This window comes from Chelonoidis abingdonii, chromosome 3 (genome assembly GCF_003597395.2).
Source record: "Chelonoidis abingdonii isolate Lonesome George chromosome 3, CheloAbing_2.0, whole genome shotgun sequence".
Classification (NCBI taxonomy): Eukaryota; Metazoa; Chordata; order Testudines; family Testudinidae; genus Chelonoidis; species Chelonoidis abingdonii.
In genome coordinates, this window is record NC_133771.1 from 91,001,453 (window position 1) to 91,019,734 (window position 18,282).

The following is an 18,282-nucleotide window of genomic DNA, read 5'->3' on the forward strand; positions in this document are numbered from 1 at the left end:
TGACAAGTTGAAACATTAAAAAAAAAGTTAAGAAGTTTAACATCTTAATTAAATCATGTTCAGTAATATATTTTTTAAAAATATATCTTTTATCCTGGTCTAAGGCCAAAAGTCACTGCCATTTATGTGGTCTGCTGGAATTCTGAGAGCTAATTCTGGGTTTTTGCTTGTTGTGTGGGCTTGGACAAATTATTTATCCTTTCTCTCAGCTTCTTCATATGTCAAATGGAAATAAAAATATTAGATCCACTAACCACCCCAAGCACCTCAAGAAATCTGTTACCTAGAGCCAGGCACTCAACTACCACAGAATAAGGTCTGAGGAGAAAGTCCAGGATACACCCTTTAACACACTTTAAAATGCCTTTAGCAAACAAGGACACTCTACCAGAGGAATAGATTGTATCATGGTACAGGCCTCCCAAATATTCTAAGAGAACCTGCTTCAATAAAGAAAAAACAATAACTCTCCAACCACACAGCCCTTGTTGTCACCTATCACCCCCTACTGGAGCTCATATGGGGTATTATTAAACAATCACAACCCATACTCCATGAAGACTACATCCTGAAAAAATCTTTCCTGAACTCCCTCTTCTGGCCTTCAAACAACCCCCACAACCTCACCAAACTCATCATCAGAAGCAAGCTCCCCACAGATCAGGACACATCAACTCAAAGTGGCACCAAACCCTGCTGTAACAACAAATGCAGAACCTGCAGACATATCTCCACTGCTACAATGATCAACACCCCCACAACACATCTTTCAAGATCTATAGTTACTACATGTCTATCACTACAGGATCTACCTCATCCAGTCAGCTAAATGTCCCAACATGTGGGTGAAAAAAGACAATCACTATTCTCTCAAATGATATCACCTGTTGGTAAACATTTTTCACAAAACTTTAACTCTGTTTCTGACTTCTCAGTCCTCATTTTTAAAGGAATGTGTACCTTCAAAAGACGAGCCTTGGAGCTTAAATTAATAACTTTGCTAGACACCAGAACTTATGGACTTAATAAAGACACTGAATTTACTGTTTATTATAACCATCTGTAGCAACATGGACTAATTCATTATCTGTTCCAGCTTTTATTTAGCTGCGACGCTCTGGTTACCTTTCCCAGACCTGAAGAAGAGCTCTGCCTATTGTCTCTCACCAGCAGAAGCTGGTCCAATAAGAGATATTACCTCACACACTTTGTCTCTCTAATAGCCTGGAAGCAATACGGCTACAACAACACTTGCAACATGTAAATATCAAGTATTACTGAGAAGGAAGATCACTGCTGATTAGAGAACGAGACTGAAAGTCTATAGCTCAAAGTCTGGTGCACATATGATTTGTTCTGTGACCTTGGTCAAGTCATTTCACCTATCTCTGCCTCAGTTTCCATCTCTGTGAAATGAAGATAATGAAAATAAATTCACAACAAGAGTGTTGTGAGACTATTTCTAAAATGTTTTAGTAGGAGAGGCAATCTGGTAGCTCCATGGATAGAGCATTGGACTGCAAGTCAGGAGACCTAGCTCTGCAATCACTGGCTCTGCCTCTGACCTACTGTATGGGGTCTTGGGTAAGTCACAACTTCAACTCTCTTCCTCCCCTTCCTGTCTTGTCTATTTTGTTTGTAGGTTCTGCAGCACAAGGATAGTCTCTAAATATGGGCTGGTCTACACTTAAAAGTGTTACAAGTATAACTATGTTGGTTAGGGGTGTGATTTTATTTATTGCTGACATAGTTATACAAGTAAAAGGCCTACTGTAGATGCAGTTATAACAATAAAAGGTGTCATATAATGGTATAATTTATGTACCCAAACCAGAATAGGCTATATCAGTGTAACTACTGTATTACAATTATAATTGCATCCACATTAAGGGTGGGAGTGTTTTGGTTGTTTTGGGGTGGGTTATTGTCACTTTTACTATACCAATATACAAGCCCTATGTGTTTGTACCATGCTTAGCTCAACTGGACTCCAATCTCAGTTGTGGCCTGTAGATGCTAATGTAATATTAATTTTCATATCCTTGAATAAAAGGCACTATATGCAGCATGTTATTAGAGTGTAACTGTTTAAACCCACATTATGTAGTGTTGTCTCAACTGATGTCCCATGCTAAAGAAAGAAAAGCTAGTTCAGTATTCAGATGAGAGACTGCCAAGCAACAGAAACTGAGGCTAGGCCTACTCTACAACTTTTGCTGAATAGCCATGTCAGTTAGGAGTGTGGTTTGTGACTCAAATAGTTGTGCCAACAGACCCCCTAGTATAGATGCAATTATACTGGCAAAACTGGCTTTTGCTAGCAGTATAGCTTATTTCACTTGAGATGAGGCTGAAAAAAAGTATGCCAGTTCAAGCACCGTTACGCTGACATAAGGGTCACACACACTAGAAGCACTTTGCCGATTCATCAGAAAAGCTTTTCTAATTTAGATTTGGCCTAGGATGTTCAGGAAGTGATGAGGTAGTCATAGCTGAGGTGAGATGAGATTCTGTGGCCTGCAATGTGCTGGCCAAGGGATGCGCTGGCCGCCGCTTCCTGCAGTCCCCATTGGCCTGGGACGGTGAACCGCGGCCAGTGAGAGCTGCAATTGGACGAATCTGTGGATGCAGCAAGTAAACAAATCATACCGGCCCGCCAGTAGATTTCCCTGATGGGCCGCATGCGAAAGGTGGCCGATCCCTGGACTAGATGATCACAATGGGCCCTTCTGACCTTAAAATCTCTGAGAATACATTATGGTATATGTGTATTGTTGGGAGTGCTGTCTTTTAGATGAAACATAAAACCTGTAGGTTTTCATAAGAGTAACGGTCGTAATCTTTGTGCCTGGCAAACTCCATACTTCGTTAATTACATGTTGCCTTCCCTGAATTTCTCTTTCAATTTCAATCTGATATTACAGCATCCTTATTCACTTTATCTCCTAAACTGTATATTAGCGCCATTAGATAGCCTAAATGATTCCTGTGTATAGTTTGTATATTGATTAGTGAAGCACTTTGGGATGCTTTAGGATGAAAGGGACTGTATATGAATTGAATTTATTGCACCTTTGAAGGTGATTAGTGCTGCTCATGCTGGAAGAATACAATTGTTGATCCATAGACTGGTGTATTTTATTTATTTTTCATTTAGTCATGTAAATTGCTAATTGCCAACAGTTTAGAAGAATAAAGAATCTATCCTAAAACATATGTGTGTGTTGGGGGCAGAAGAAGCAATGTGTGATGGTGGACAGCCAGAAGACTAGCTGGAAGTGGTTTTGCTAAGGGGTTAAATTTCATTCTTCCAGCTCAGAATTTAGGTTATCTGCAGGGTTTGTTGGGAACTTGTGGGAGGGAGTGTATGTGTACTTTTGAATTATTTAATTGGATTGTTGTACAACTGGTTGATCAGCACGTACCATCTGTACAGAAGAATTTGTATAAGTAATGCTGTCTTGTTTTACTGTAGAGCTATAAAATACTGAGATGACTGATGCCTGGAAAACATATTGGGATCACAATACATACTCCGTCATAACTCCTACAATCATTCTGTAAAATACTTTTGTGACATTTCTCTAAAATTCAGATGAGCTGGCATATGGAATAAAGGTTTACCATTATGCCTGGACAAGGGAAAACATGGATTTTTACACTGATTTTGCAATTCTGGCTTACTCTTCAGGCAATATGACATCAGGTAATATATTAATCCAAACAAATAAAAATGATCTAATTAAAATCAAAACAAAAGGGATCTATAAAAGGCTAAAATTTCTTTGCAAGCAGCACTAGCACCATAAGAAACCTGGCAAACTGCCCCGGCATCACATTGCTTTCACTGCAGGGATATAAGATTTAGTGGGAGACCTCCAACGTTCTTTTTCATGACAAATTGTCTCTGTTGTGTATCAGTCACTAGATATACACTCCCAACAGGTTTTACTTCCCCAGTGATGACAATGAACACTCCTGAACAGCTTTCTCTTTGTCACTGTTATTCATTTGCTGTGTTAATGCTTAGGGACCTCAGCCGGACCAGGGCCCCTTTGTGCTAGGTGCTGTACAAACACACAACAAAGAAACAGCCCCGTGCCCCACAGAGCTTACAGTCTGATACCAGAGACAACAGGTGGCTGCAACCAATGGATGGGGGAGACAAAAAGAAACAAAGAGAGAATTTTTTTTTAAAATTGATGTTTAAAATTAAATATACACAAGAGGGAAGGTATAGTACATCTGGGGTCAAGCTTGAGTTATGAGGGATTACACGTAGTGGTTACAAGGCTCACGAGATACATACATATCACATAACCAGCATGGACCCAGATTGGAGTGCAGGCGTTTTTAAAGCTTCAGTGGAAAAGTGGGCTCTGGTACGCCAGGCATGGAATGTATTATGAGTCCAAATCAATATCAGTGTAGTGAATAAGTACATGGGTGGGGTTATACTAGTCAGCTTGATTATTGGGTCCCTTGTTCTTCCTATGCTCTGGAAAGCTCCTCTCTCACCATCAGAAGTTGATCCAACAAAAGATATTACCTCCCCCCACCCAGTCTCTCTAATATCTTGAGACCAACACAGCTACAACAACACTGCAATAAACTCTCTCTTGCCCTCCTTTCCTGGCTGAGATGTAAGAGAAAAAAACTCCAACACCGCACTTCCCTGCCCCCTCCTTCCTCCCCTCCCCTGGTATTCACGTCTTTTCCTCTCATTCATTTGTTTTCCGTGTTGGAAATACCTCGTGTCCGTCCCTTGCATTCCCCCCTCCCTTCAGACTAGTCCAGCTGCCCTTTCACATGCTTCCTCTGGAAGCCCTGACGCGGAATTAGTCTCCTCCCCCGCTCGCTTTTCCATGCCCCGGCTCCAAGTCAGCCACACTACTGGGCTCGCAATTCGAGTTAGCTGCAAAGGCATGGAAACTCCTTCCCGATCTCAGCTGTGGAATCCCGCCCCTGCAGCCACCACTCCCATTTTACCGGCCCCGTCCCCCGCCCCGCAGCTACAGCCGTAGCGCCAACTACTTCTCCTCCCCCCCGTCTACTCCCCCCCCCTCCAGGGTAGGGGTCCATCTGCTCCGCTCTGTCTCTCGCTCCCTCCCCCCACCCGCTTTCTCACTCCTCCTCCGCCCTCCTCCCCCCCCCCCCCCCCCACGCTCCGATTCTTCGCCGGCCGTCGCTACGGAAACCAGCCGATACCCAGTAAATGGGCATCCTGCAAAAGCAATGCAGCCGGGTAACAAAGAAGCCCCCCCTCCATGGGGTTCTGCAGAAACATCTCAAGTCCTTTTGCTCTCTGTGCATATATTGGAGGAGACGCGTCTTGCCACATAGCTAGGATCCACAGCAATTTAACACAGCAACCACAAAAAGTGCAGATGGAGGGTACTTTTTCCAGCTTTTCTGGTGAAGAAAATCAACAGCCTCCTCTAAAGTGCATTTCACAAACGTCTGGATGTTACTGGATTTGTCTAAATTACGTTTCTGTTTGGGACTTTCCCATTTACACAAAGGGGTTGGCTTCCTTCAACCATCGCTGCCGATAGCCTGGCCAGCGTCTTTTCCCTTAAGGGCGATAAGATATGTTTGCTGGCACGATGCACTTCTGCAAAAAAACTATTTACATCAGCTTTGGGGAAATATAACTTGGTGATTGACTAAAGCATCAAACCGAAGCAGTGTGTATAAAAACCAGATCGTTACAGACGCTTTTCAGCTTGGTTTCGAAAAGAAAGATAATGATTAAACCAAAGAAATCGAGGCTGGTACTAAGCGTTTTCCGCGATGCGATCCGTTTTCCTTGAAATGCAGGAGGGAAGTTGTATTTGAAATGCAGCACAAGGGAGAATAAGAGCTTGATCTAAAAAACAAATGCCCCTTCGTGTGTTTTGCCCCCAAGAAATGAAATATTCTCTTGACTGATTCTCCTCTTGCTACAAATAAAGGATTGTTCATATTAGGGTTATTGAAATGCAGCGAACATACAATCATCAGATTCTGCAGCACAATGAGATCTTTGGGGGCAGAGAGGAGGGCAGTTTGGACCGGTGTCTTGAAATCCTGAACCCTGGATTATTTTAATGGTTGTAACATTCTTGTTTATAAACAAATCGGACATTTTGAGATTTGATCTTTTTAAAAAAAAGTTATTGCATCAGTTTTCCTCATTACTGCTCTTTCAGCAGCCTTTCCCATCACTATAATTTATCCATTTCAACTGAAAAAAACAAATACCAGTCCATGCAGACCTAGGCTGCCAGACATGCAAAAAGCTGCTACTCCTCCGCTCCCCCTAAAAAGAGATGCGGATCCCTTGTATGTCACGCAAATAATTGCTGCTACTCATGTACTTAGCAGCAATATTATTTCAAGCGAATTAGTATCAAATTACCTCTTATAATTTGGGGAAGGCACAAATATATCCCTGATAACGCCGCTTCATCCAGTAATTTAATGCATGAAAAATCTAAGTGGTAGCCGCCTCACAAAACAGTTTTTAAAAATACAAATCACGGATAATCAGACAGTAGAATTTAATTAGACCCGTAGGCTAATTACAGAATATTTTATTTCAAGCTAATACTGCTAGAGGGAGGGGTTTGATTCTGCTTTTTTGGCGGCGGCAGCCGCAGCTTTTGCCATTTTCAACATCTGGCCTACAGACCTACTAATTTCAACTCGTGATCTCGTTTGGCAAAACTCGACCTCGATCTACGTGATTTAAATACCTTCCAAATTGGAGCGATAGAACAATTGCAACCAATTAAATAAAAAACTCAAACCTCACATAGTATCTGTTGATCTTCTACAGCAGAGGGTGGAGGGGGGCGGGTGGAGTAGGGAAAAGAGGATGAAATCACAAACACATAAGTCAAACCATTGTCTCTAATTTAACACAGAAGCAAATGGGGCAGAGAGACAGAGGCACACAAACAGAGTCACTGCAAGTCAAATGAAATCCCCTTACAGTGTTAGTTCACCTCCGAAAAGAAAGGACAATAAACCCATGCATCATCATTTTAAGTGAAGAAAAAAGAGTGCATGCATTTTTCCATTACTTTATTTATTTTCGGGGTATTAATTATCAGTCAAAGGCTGATTTCAAATTATTGCAATCGCGGCCCCATTGTTCGCTCCAATTGGAAGCCCCACCCCCTCCTTTGTCTGGCGGCGCCGTGATTGGTCGGCGACGGGCGGGGGGTTGCCGTCAGCGCTCGGAAAGCCCATTCATCTGTGCACTTGGGCGTTGGACTCCGCATCTTATTAGCAACCAGGGAGATTTCTCCATTTTCCCCTTGTCTACAGTACGGCTACAAATCTGGGATTTTTTTTTATTACTTCTTTTTACTAAACTTGGGCTCTTTTTTTTTTGCTTGACTTTTTTCCCCTCCTTTTCCCCCCTTCCTCCTGTGCTGCTGCTTTTTGATCTCTTCAACTTAAATTTTTAAAAAGGAGTGCATATAAATCGGTTCTGTTCTCTCTTCTTCCCCCCCCCCCCCTCGTGTGTGTGTGTGCGTGCGTGTGTGTTGCTGCTGCTGCTGCTGCTCGCCCGGTATTTATACCAATCCAACGCTCTTTGTTTCCCCTCCTTTTGGATCTCTTGAGTTTCTTTGTTGAATAAGACAGCATGGGTGCCCAGTTCTCCAAGACCGCTGCAAAAGGCGACGCCGCTGCTGAGAAACCTGGGGAAGCGGTGGCTGCATCTCCTTCCAAGGCGAATGGACAGGTAACCCCCCAAGCTCAAATCTACCCCCTTTTTTTAAAAAACGGCAAAACTTGCATCCTTTGCATCCTGTTTAATTTTTCCTCCGCCTTCAAGGTGCCTTGAGCATATTAGATGGAGAATACGACCAAAGCCTTTATCTTCAAAACTTAATGCAAAGGAATGGCTTTTTCACTGTTTTATTGGGAGGGGCGGGGAAGAGGAAGAGTTCTATAGACCTGATTTTTTTTTCAGTGGAGTGGAGCAGATAAAAATCACTGGTGCGTTATTTGAGTGGGGTGCAAGCTGCTCGTAAACTGAGGAATGTGATACTGAGTTGGCTTTTCTGTCCATTCAATCTCAGTGCATTAGCTTTATTCTCCTGAAGACGTTTGTCTGTGAATAGCCAAAAATACCTCTGATGGGGGTGGATTAGTAGATAGTAGTAAGAAATGTGCTCTCTGCAGTGCAAACTGGCAGTGGTGAGGTTAGGGGAGAGAAGTGGCATGCCTGGGGGTACCCTGTTGGGGAGATCACTGTGCCTCGGGGAGATGGCTGGCTGGAAAAGGGAAGGGGCAGCGAAGCACGCTCTTCTCCATATTGTTGCATGCCTGCCTCGCCCCTACTCCTCTACGGATCCGGGCTCAACCTACGATTTAAACCATGGGGGGCTGACATGCTCTAGGAGGCTTTTCGCGTCACTCTGGTGTTTCAAAACAGTCCGGACTTGGGGAGATGGGGGTGACTCTTGGCGTTGCACTAACGTAACCCTCATCTCTGCCATCCCCGCCCCCTGTGCAACAGGGGTAGCGGCACTGGGCGCACCACCTGGGCTGCGCTGGAGTCGAGTGGCGCCTGCATCTAAACACCGGGCACCCCCGCCACGCCTCTGAGCAGCTGCTGCTGGAGCCAGGCGGGCTCCGTCGTCCTCCGGAGAGGCTTTAGACTCGTTAAAAATGCAAATACAGCGAGAGGCGGGGGCATGTCTTTTAACCAGCCAGCAGGGGGAGGGAAGCCACGTCTTTATTTTTATTTTACTGCTGGCTGAAGGGGGCGTGAAACGGACGCAAGGACCGAGGCGAGCTTTGTTCGCCTTTCTCCTCAGCTGCGCTGCTGCTGGACAAGGCGTGCGTGAGCCCCGCAGCTCGCCAGCTGCTCTCCTCTTCTTCCCTGCCCCCTCCCCTCCGGCCTTCTCCGGCCCGGCTCTGCAAGCTGGAGTCACAGTGCCCTCTGCCGGCGGAGAGCCGCTCTAGCCTGGCCTGCCTGAATCCCGCCGGAGCTGCAGCGATTGGAGGGCTTGCTGCCCTGCAGGGGCTTGCTGATGGGTTGGCTTTTTCAACCACACCGGAGTCCCCAGCGTACCCTATGAAAGCAGGCGGGGGCGTGGCTTGGTGCTGCATTTCCAGTGCAGCTCCAATGGGCTGCGCTCCCGAAGCCTGGGCTGGGGAGAAGACAGGGATGTGAATTTTGAAAAAGCTCAGTACTGCCTTCTTCTCTGGAGAGGAGCAATGGCGAGTCTGCCCATTGCAACTGCTGGCTTACGACCCCACTGTTTCTGTAGTTAATCACTTGATCTGATCAAATCCTCAGACTGGTATAATTGTTCAAATCATGCCTTAGTACTGGCATAACATGGCAAGTATTAAACCAGTCCGTACTGTCTGATCCATCCAGTTTTGTCTAAAAGTGCAGACTCTGGTTAAGGGAAACGAGCTGTCACCTGTCAGATGACCCTGTTGAGCTTGGGATATGGCTGAGAAGCAGATCTTTCTCCAATAACACTGAGTTGTTTTCTTCCAGGAAAATGGCCACGTAAAGGTGAATGGTGATGCCTCTCCAGCAGCTGCTGAGGCAGGCAAGGAGGAGGTCCAAGCAAATGGCAGTGCACCTGCTGAAGAGACAGCGAAGGAGGAGCAAGCCTCTTCTGAGCCTGCCTCTGAGAAGGAGGGAACAGAAGCAGAGAGTACTGAGCCAGCCTCGCCTGCTGAGGGAGAGCCCTCCTTGAAGGCAGAGGAGGGGGCTACCCCTTCTTCCAGCAATGAGACCCCGAAAAAAAAAAAGAAGCGCTTTTCCTTCAAAAAATCCTTTAAGCTAAGTGGCTTTTCCTTTAAAAAGAACAAAAAAGAGGCTGGGGAAGGAGCAGAGAATGAAGGTGCAGCTGCCTCTGCAGAGGGAGGGAAAGATGAAGCAGCTACTGCTCCAGAAGCAACAAGCAGTGAGGAGGGTAAATCTACCCAGGAGGAGTCCTGTGCCGCTGCAGCTAGCGGCACAGAGGAAACAAAAGAGGAGACTGGTGACTCTCAGGAAGCAAAATCAGAAGAGATGGCACCAGAGAAGCCTGCGGGAGAAGAGGCCAAGCCTGTGGAAGAGCAAAAGCCTGAGGATAAACCAGAAGAGGCACCAGCTGCCTCTGTCCCTAGTGCTACAACTGAGGCCACTTCAAGTGAACAAGAGGCACCCAAAGTAGAAGAGGCAGCACTTCCTACACAGGAAGTCCCATCTGAGTCTAGTCCAGAAGCCCCACCAGCTGAATCGGCAGAGTAAACATGGCAATTTTGAGATAATCAAAGAACTTTTCTCCCCCTGTTTGTTTGTTGGAGTGGTGCCAGGTACTGGTTTTGGAGAACTTGTCTACAACCAGGGATTGATTTAAAAGATGTCTTTCTCTTTTTTTTTTTTTCTCTCCCCACAGATCCCATCTCAAATAATTCTGTTACCACCATTCCAACAGGTAGAGGGGAGACTAAACACCTCCCTCTGCCTTGTTCCTTTTTTTTTTTTTTTTTTTTTTTGCATCAGTATTAATGTTTTTGCATACTTTGCATCTTTTATTCAAAATGTAAACTTTCTTTGTCAATCTATGGACATGCCCATATATGAAGGAGATGGGTGGGGTCAATAAGGGATATCAAATGAAGTGATAGGGGCCACAATGAGGAATTAGTGAGGCACATAATTGCCAAGAGAGTGTGCCACAGAAAACGATGTAAGGGGTTAGTCTTTTTTTAAAAGAAAGTTATTACAATGTATTTTGTGAGGCAGATGTTCTATAAGGTTTACAACACTACAAGTCTTGAATAAGAAGGAATGGGGAAAAAAATCAATACCCAGAAAAAAATCATAGTCTTAGGAATTCATTTAAACCATAGGAACTTTTCACTTATCTCATTTTAGCTGTACCAGTCAGTGATTAAGTAGAAATACAAGTTGTATAGGCTTTATTGTTTATTGCTGGTTTATGACCTTAATAAAGTGTAATTATGTATTACCAGCAGGGTGTTTTTAACTGTGACTATTGTATAAAAACAAATCTTGATATCCAGAAGCACATGAAGTTTGCAACTCTTTCCACCCTGCCCATTTTTGTAAAACTGCAGTCATCTTGGACCTTTTAAACACAAATTTTAAACTCAATTCAAGCTGTGATAAGTGGAATGGTTACTGTTTATACTGTGGTATGTTTTTGATTACAGCAGACAATGCTTTCTTTTCCAGTTGTCTTTGAAAATAAAGGAAAACTCTTCAGATGCAATGGTTTTTGTGTAGCATCTTGTCTATCATGTTTTTGTAAATACTGGAGAAGCTTTGACCAATTTGACTTAGAGATGGAATGTAACTTTGCTTACAAAAATTGCTATTAAACTCCTGCTTAAGGTGTTCTAATTTTCTGTGAGCACACTAAAAGCGAAAAATAAATGTGAATAAAATGTATAATTTGGTTGTGTTTCTTTTATGGATCCTCTGACAGCTATAAATGGACTACCAAGTATGGCTTAAACTTGCATAGAGAAGGATCTTGTGTGCCATTAATGCTATCTTTAGAAATGGTTTAGAATTTTGGATTCAGTAATATTCCAAGTCTTTATTATGAAGAAATTTATAAGCAATATCTCCAGATGGCCTCTGCTTTTTTGAACAAAAGACTGGAAGCCAATCTGAGAACATGATGGCATAGTAAGACTGCCATTGCCCATGTTCCACCTTGGTTTAAGACCAGTTGTATACAGCAGACTCTATTCCTACCTCTTAAAGTTAATATTTGACTTGGATTTTATTGGGTAGGGTGTTTGCTATATGGTCTTAGGCCAAATTTTTCTAAACTGGTTGCCTAGAGTTAGGCACTGAAATAAATGGTCCATTTGTTTTGTTATGCCACTTCTACTTGTCTAGTTTTAGACAACCAGTTTGAAATATGTAGCGTAAAAACATTTGTGGTTTTCTTGCAGTCTGCTCAGCATTTAAAAGCAATATTTTTCTCAAACATGTTACTCCCAACTACAAATGAGTTACAAAGGGGATTGCTAAATTTGTCTATAAAAAATATTCACTTGGTGCTTGCCTTTAATTGTTTGGATGTTTGGCTAATTTCCAGCATATTGCTCAGGGCATGTTATGCCTTAATAAAACAGCAGGCTTATGTAAAAAGTAGTAATAGTGTTCAGAGGGTGGAAATTGATTCAAGAAACTTTCTCCTAAGTTTATAGGAGAGAGTTTACTATTACACTTGCTTCCATCAAAATTTTCAGCAGACTCTTTCTTTTGAAGTAATTATGATTCATTTTATGAGAAAATGGCACATTAGCACCTGGTTCCCAAAAGAACTGAATTAACTGCAATGGATTCCTGCTGAATGCATACTTATTTTTATTCAGCTGTCTACCATTTTAATTTTGGCTTGTATGTACAGTAGTCACCCTGGTATTTCTCTAGTTTTAGATATGTATTGAATATTATGCTGTAATGGCCATGGGATGAAATAAATGGATGTAAAATGAGATCCTCCACACCAGTGTCATTCTTGGAGTACATCTATTGAAGGTGTTCATTTTATAACCATTTTACTCAAGGTTTTTATAATATGGTTTAACAACAACAAAAAACTGTTCAAGACATTTGATGTCTTGGTCCTATAGTCAATGTCTTTTTTTTTTTTTTTTTTAAATACATTCCTTTTATATTTAAATCCAAGTTTTTTGTTTTAAGAATGGTCTGAGTTTGTGTTGTGTGGTGTTTTTTTCCCTCCCTCTTGTCAAGTTGTCAGGAAGAACCAAATCACTGCGTTCCCTTCACAGAACAATAGTCAATACTTGGTGAATGTGTTTTAAACTGTTTACCAAGAAAACATTTTATTACTATGTAACTATTGCAGTGATTCAATAAAAATGCTAATATTGCTCTTCAGTAATAGCTACTGTAACTGTTTCATTGGTGTTCAAATCCATTTGAAATCTTGAAATTAGATACCTTTGTGACGTGCAAGAGCTGTTGGAAACCTGACAGGATTAAACAGTTCTCTTAGGCTAAATCACAGTGCTTTTCTCTTAAGCAAAATTCTTACTAAAATCAGCTTTGCCTAAATAAAGACTTCAAGATTCAACCCCTTAAATTTATTATTGGATTAAAATGAGGGGGCTTTTACTCATGGTTAAAACTCATTACCAAAACTCCCTTCAAATTCTAATGTCATGTCTAAGCTGCATTTTAAAGTCTCCATAATAGCAACATTTCTAGTGAAGTGATCCTTATTGAGTATTTATCCCTAGTTCATGAATGGGAAAGTGTAATGACTTAATTCATTTGATTTCACATAAAATAAACAGATGGGCGGGGGGAAAGGGAAGAAATGTAATTTAAGCTATATTCTCCACAGGTACATCTTCATATGTATGTGTATACAATTGTTTTCTGGAAATCAATAATGCTCATATAAACATTTCTGCTGGTGCACTTGGGCCTTCACTAAAAACCCCCTCCTCCTATAGGTTGTAAACATTCTCTTAAGTTTATGCCTTCATTCTGTGAGGGGGAGGATTTGTTTCCAAACGGTTTATAGGCAAAAACTTTAATGACAGGCTCATTCTAAATGGGCTTTCCAGAAGTAAAATTTGGCATTTTAAGTTCAACGAAGGTTTTGTTTTTGAAGTGAGGTATTTTGTACAACCCTGCTTTTAACTCGAAAATACAACTGTAGGTTTGACTGGTACCCTTACAGTAACACCTCCCAGCAATAGTAACTGAATTCAGTGCATAGTAACATGTACTGCACAGGATGGGTGGCAAAATGTCCTCTTTCAAGATCCACAGTTCAAATGTTGGTTGAAAGTCAATTTTTAAGAGGTTGAGTACTATGTGTTTCATATACGAATATGTAGTCATTGGAAGCAGCCTAGCTGTAGGTTATGACAATTATTTTTTACCATTATTAATTCAATAAGGTAGAATGGAGTATATTTTAGTTTCATGAAGTAGGCAGCAGGTGGAAATAGTATGTTTTTATAATGAACTTTAGGCAGAAGGGTTGACATGTTGGCCACCTACAGTTCAAAGGAGTTCACCTAATTAGTAATGAGTGTGAACTCTTGCAGCTATAAGTAGTCCAAATGGAACATGCTTGTTGGAATATGCAGCTCAGTGTACCTTGAAAAAGTAATTTAGGAGGTGGTGCTATAGGCTACTACAGGTGGTCCAACCTTCTTGGTCCCAGGGGCCAGATGCTAGGGTTGGAGCACCTCTGGTCCACATACAGAAATACATGTTCCAAAAAATGGCATCGTCCATGCAGTGTGATGACATGGGCACTGTGGAGGATGCTATTTTACAGAGCAGATCTGCTATTGGGGAGGGTGAATATGTTTGGAGGCTGCATGGAACTAGCTTGTAAGTCGCCTTTGGCCCACCCATAGGTCATTGCTGCAGTTAATGTCATATCTGCATTAGCTAGCCTTTGGAGAAAGTAAGGTTGTGCTGTGCTATGGATATCCAGTGGCTGTTCATATTTGAAGATCTGAAAAAGGCAGCTCTAGCGCTGTGTTGTGTTTCATGAACAGTGTACCCAGACAACTGTTTCTTCATGGTCAAGTGGCAAAGCAGTTAGCACAGATATCTGTGTGGTACAGCTGCAGGATAAAAAGGCGCACACAGTTTGAACAGAAGAGAGCCTGAAAGCTGTTAAAGCACAGAACTGGGAGTCAGGAGATTTGGCTTTTTCCATTTCCTGGGTCTGCTGTGTGAAAATGAGCAAGAGGTTTCATGTCAAAGTGCCTGTGATAATATGGGGATAATGATAACGAACAAGAGTGATGTGAAGGTTAATTAATCTTTTCAGAATGTGTTGAAATCCTCTTACAGAAGGAACTATAAATATTATCTATACAGTTTTTACTCCATCTTCATGTTAAAGGATAACATGACTGGCCAGAACAGAACTTTACCACATGGTAGTTTAATAGAAAAGACACATATGATCCATAGAAGATCAGCTCCCTAAGCTTAAACAGAACTTAAGAGGTCAAATCATTACTCAGGCAAAATGGATATAGGAGATGATGACAATTTTGCCTAAGAAATGCAGACTGTGTAATTTTCCTAGAGGAAAGCGTAGCAGTTTTAGCAAGAGAGGGGTTGCAACTTGCAGAAGTGAGTTATTAAAGTTACCAGGGTTAGCTATTATATCATTAGTGTATAGGTAAGTATCCCAGACCTCACTTAAGTTATCACATATCTCTGTGTATGAGTGGAGCTAACATGGAAACAGAAAATTCCTTTCCTTCTTTGAACCTACTGAGTGATATGGGCACCATTTTTTTCTTGCACTGTAGTGGGGTTGTGAATGCATTCCACACCAATTTTTATTATTTTCTTCCTCAGTTCCTTACACTCATTCATGTGGCTGTGCATGTCCTAGCCTCCACCTGAGAAGAGCTAGAAAAGTGGAGCCCATTTTGGAGCCCATCAATACAGCTTCTTAAAGGCTTTTTTACAATACATCAGACACCTTGATAACAATACACGTTTAATACTTGTTGCTAGTGTGGATGTAGACACCAGGGTGAACCGAGGTTTGTTTTTGATAACTGTACTAGCCAAATGAGGCTATAGACAAAAGAAGTTCATAGTTTAATTTTTATAACATAGTTCTCGGGGGGGGGGGATGTTAATACAATGGTCAGGAAAGTCATGTTAGATCAGTGGTTCCAATAACTGCAAAAAGTGACTTTTGCTAGCATAAACCAATTTAGTTAACTCAGTGCAAATTGTGTGTAGACCAGCCTAAGCATTTACATTTGATAACTGAAAACATACTCTGAAAAAGTGATTGAATGCCCAGGAAACAAAGTCCATCTAGTAACTGACCCTTAATAGTAGGCTTCCCTTTGGAAGAGAGAGCACTTTGATACACAAAAGTAGAAGGGCAATGTATACAAAGCCTTTGAATAAAATTAGATTTCCCTCTGCTATTAGAACCAGAGTAGAAAAGAGAAACCATAGTTTGTTAGGCGTGAAGCCACCACTTTTTCTCTAGGAAAGCTACAATTTTAGTACAAGACACAGAGCCTCCTCTACAACGCTAATTTGAAGCCCATTAGAAAATCATCGTGGAAGCGAAATCTAAAATTGGCTAAGATTAAGAAAAATATTTAGACCAGACAGTTGCTTTACCAGTTTATGTAATTCAGGAGCCTGTTCGAGCAGTTTTGATAAATACTGCCCTTTCAAGTAAATTGAGCACCAAATAAAGTCCACCTACGTATCTCTCCATAATCTTACACAGTGGTATAACAATGAGATGGAAATTAGAAAAGATAAATGAACAAGAGTGTTTTTTCTCCCTCTAGTGAATAGAGGAACTGGGTCTCATTCTTATGTCTTTTCAACACTCTATATACGAGTTCAGTTCCTAATCGAAGTCCAGGTGGAAAACTTGCAAAAATAGCAAAAATAACACTTCCTAAATCCTTCAAAACTATTTCTACGGATACTGCTTCAGATTAGTAGAATTTTGTTTTAATATCTCACCATCTGAGATTCTAGCTGTTTAATATCCCAGATTACTGAATGCCGGATAGAGAAAAGGTATTATTGGAATGTCAAATAAAGATATAATAATTTACAGGTAGGATTTTCCAAAGTACTCATTGGCCTAATTCTTCTCTGCTTTTAAAAATCCCACCCTAAATAGTTCTAAAGCTAAAATAAAAATTAAATGTGTTAATAGATACATACCAGCAGATCCTGGCATTCATATAATATGTGAGAAAATGATTCTATGTGAGTAAATTGACAAACCATGACACACACAACCAAACCAGTGACATTAAAAACAGGCAATGCTACTGTTACAAGGCCACTTGGTAATGAAAATGAAAATTTACACTCATTCCTACAACAGGACCAGGGGTGAAGGTTAGAATCGGCATCTGGGGTCACAAGACGCTGCCAGACACTCCTATATTTTTCCCCTGTGTTAAATGAATTTAGTGCTTGACAACCCTGTAGACTAAAGTACAGTATCTTAAAAAAAACCAAAAACCCATTATAAGGTGCCTATCGGAGCAATTAGGTATATTTTACATAGAATAAGTTAAATTTTAATAGATCACTGGTATTTAATTGAATCTATCCCTTTAAAATAATATGTCTAGAAAATCCCTCCAAAAGTATATATTTTATTGCCTACATGCTACCTGTGTAGAGAGAAGTGACACCATATCATTTCAAGATTATAGATGAAACCACCAATTTTATTGTAAAGCTGGGGAAAATCACCTTTCCAAAGACAGAGCAGGATCGTCAACACCCCCCTCCAGTCCAAGATGAAGGAGTTCAAGTCTATCCAGTCTGATGCTCAGAATCGCCACAGTAAACATAATATAATCTAAAGAAGCTTGAAGAAGGACTTCTGACTTCATAACACTTATGTTATACCTAAGCTATGATAGTCACTTACACTCAGATTTAGGCATTGCTCTACTCAACTTTGCAATGCCTAAACTAATTAAAGAACCTAAGGCTCAATCTACACTTAAAATTTAGGTTGATATAGCTACAGTGCTGAGGGGTGTGAAAAATCCACACACCTAGGCTGACATAGCTATGTCACCAACACCCAGTATCGACACAGCAAGGTAAACAGAAGAATGCATCTGTCAACTTAGCTGCATCACTTGGGGAAGTGGAGAACCTACAGTGAAAATCTGCTGCCATCAGTGTATGCTTCCTCTATACTGTAAGCTTGCTACAGTGCCATAGCTATGTTGTGGTTGCACCTATAGTGTAGACCTATACACCTAAGTCTCATTTTTCAAAATGACTAAGGGTACATCTACACAGCAGAAAAAAAAACAACAAACCCGCAGTGCAAGTCTTGAAGCCTGGGCCAACTGACTTGGGCTCATGCAGCAAGGCTAAAAACAGCAGTGCAGACATTTGGAATCTGGTCCAGGCTCTGAGACTTGGTGAAGGGGAAGGATCTTAGAGCCTGGGCCCAAGCCCGAATGGCTACACTGCTATATTTAGTTCTACAATGCTAGTTCAAGTCAGTTGACCCAGGTTCGGAGACTACTGCCATTTTTTTTTTTTTTTTTTTGCTGTGTAGGTATATGCTTAGGCATGTAGGCATGTAGATCCTATTGAAAATCATTCTTTAGAAGTTTATCCCATAAAAAAATTCTCTATAATTCACTTACCATGTATAGCCCAGGGCAACCAAGTGCAGGAAGCATCATTTATGGCTCTAAATACAGGAGATGCCAAAGAGGTCCCTTGGATTTCAGGAGCAATAATATAGTTGT

At 41.5% G+C, this 18,282-nt stretch overlaps 1 protein-coding gene across 1 annotated transcript; it reads left to right on the forward strand.

Annotated features, from left to right (window-relative positions):
- The first annotated feature begins 7,238 nt into the window (after positions 1-7,238).
- Positions 7,239-12,495, forward strand: MARCKS (myristoylated alanine rich protein kinase C substrate). Its single transcript, XM_032779994.2, has 2 exons — positions 7,239-7,735; positions 9,512-12,495. The coding sequence occupies exons 1-2, from the start codon at positions 7,637-7,639 to the stop codon at positions 10,253-10,255; spliced, it is 843 nt and encodes a 280-aa protein (XP_032635885.1). The 5' UTR covers positions 7,239-7,636; the 3' UTR covers positions 10,256-12,495.
- Positions 12,496-18,282: the final 5,787 nt, after the last annotated feature.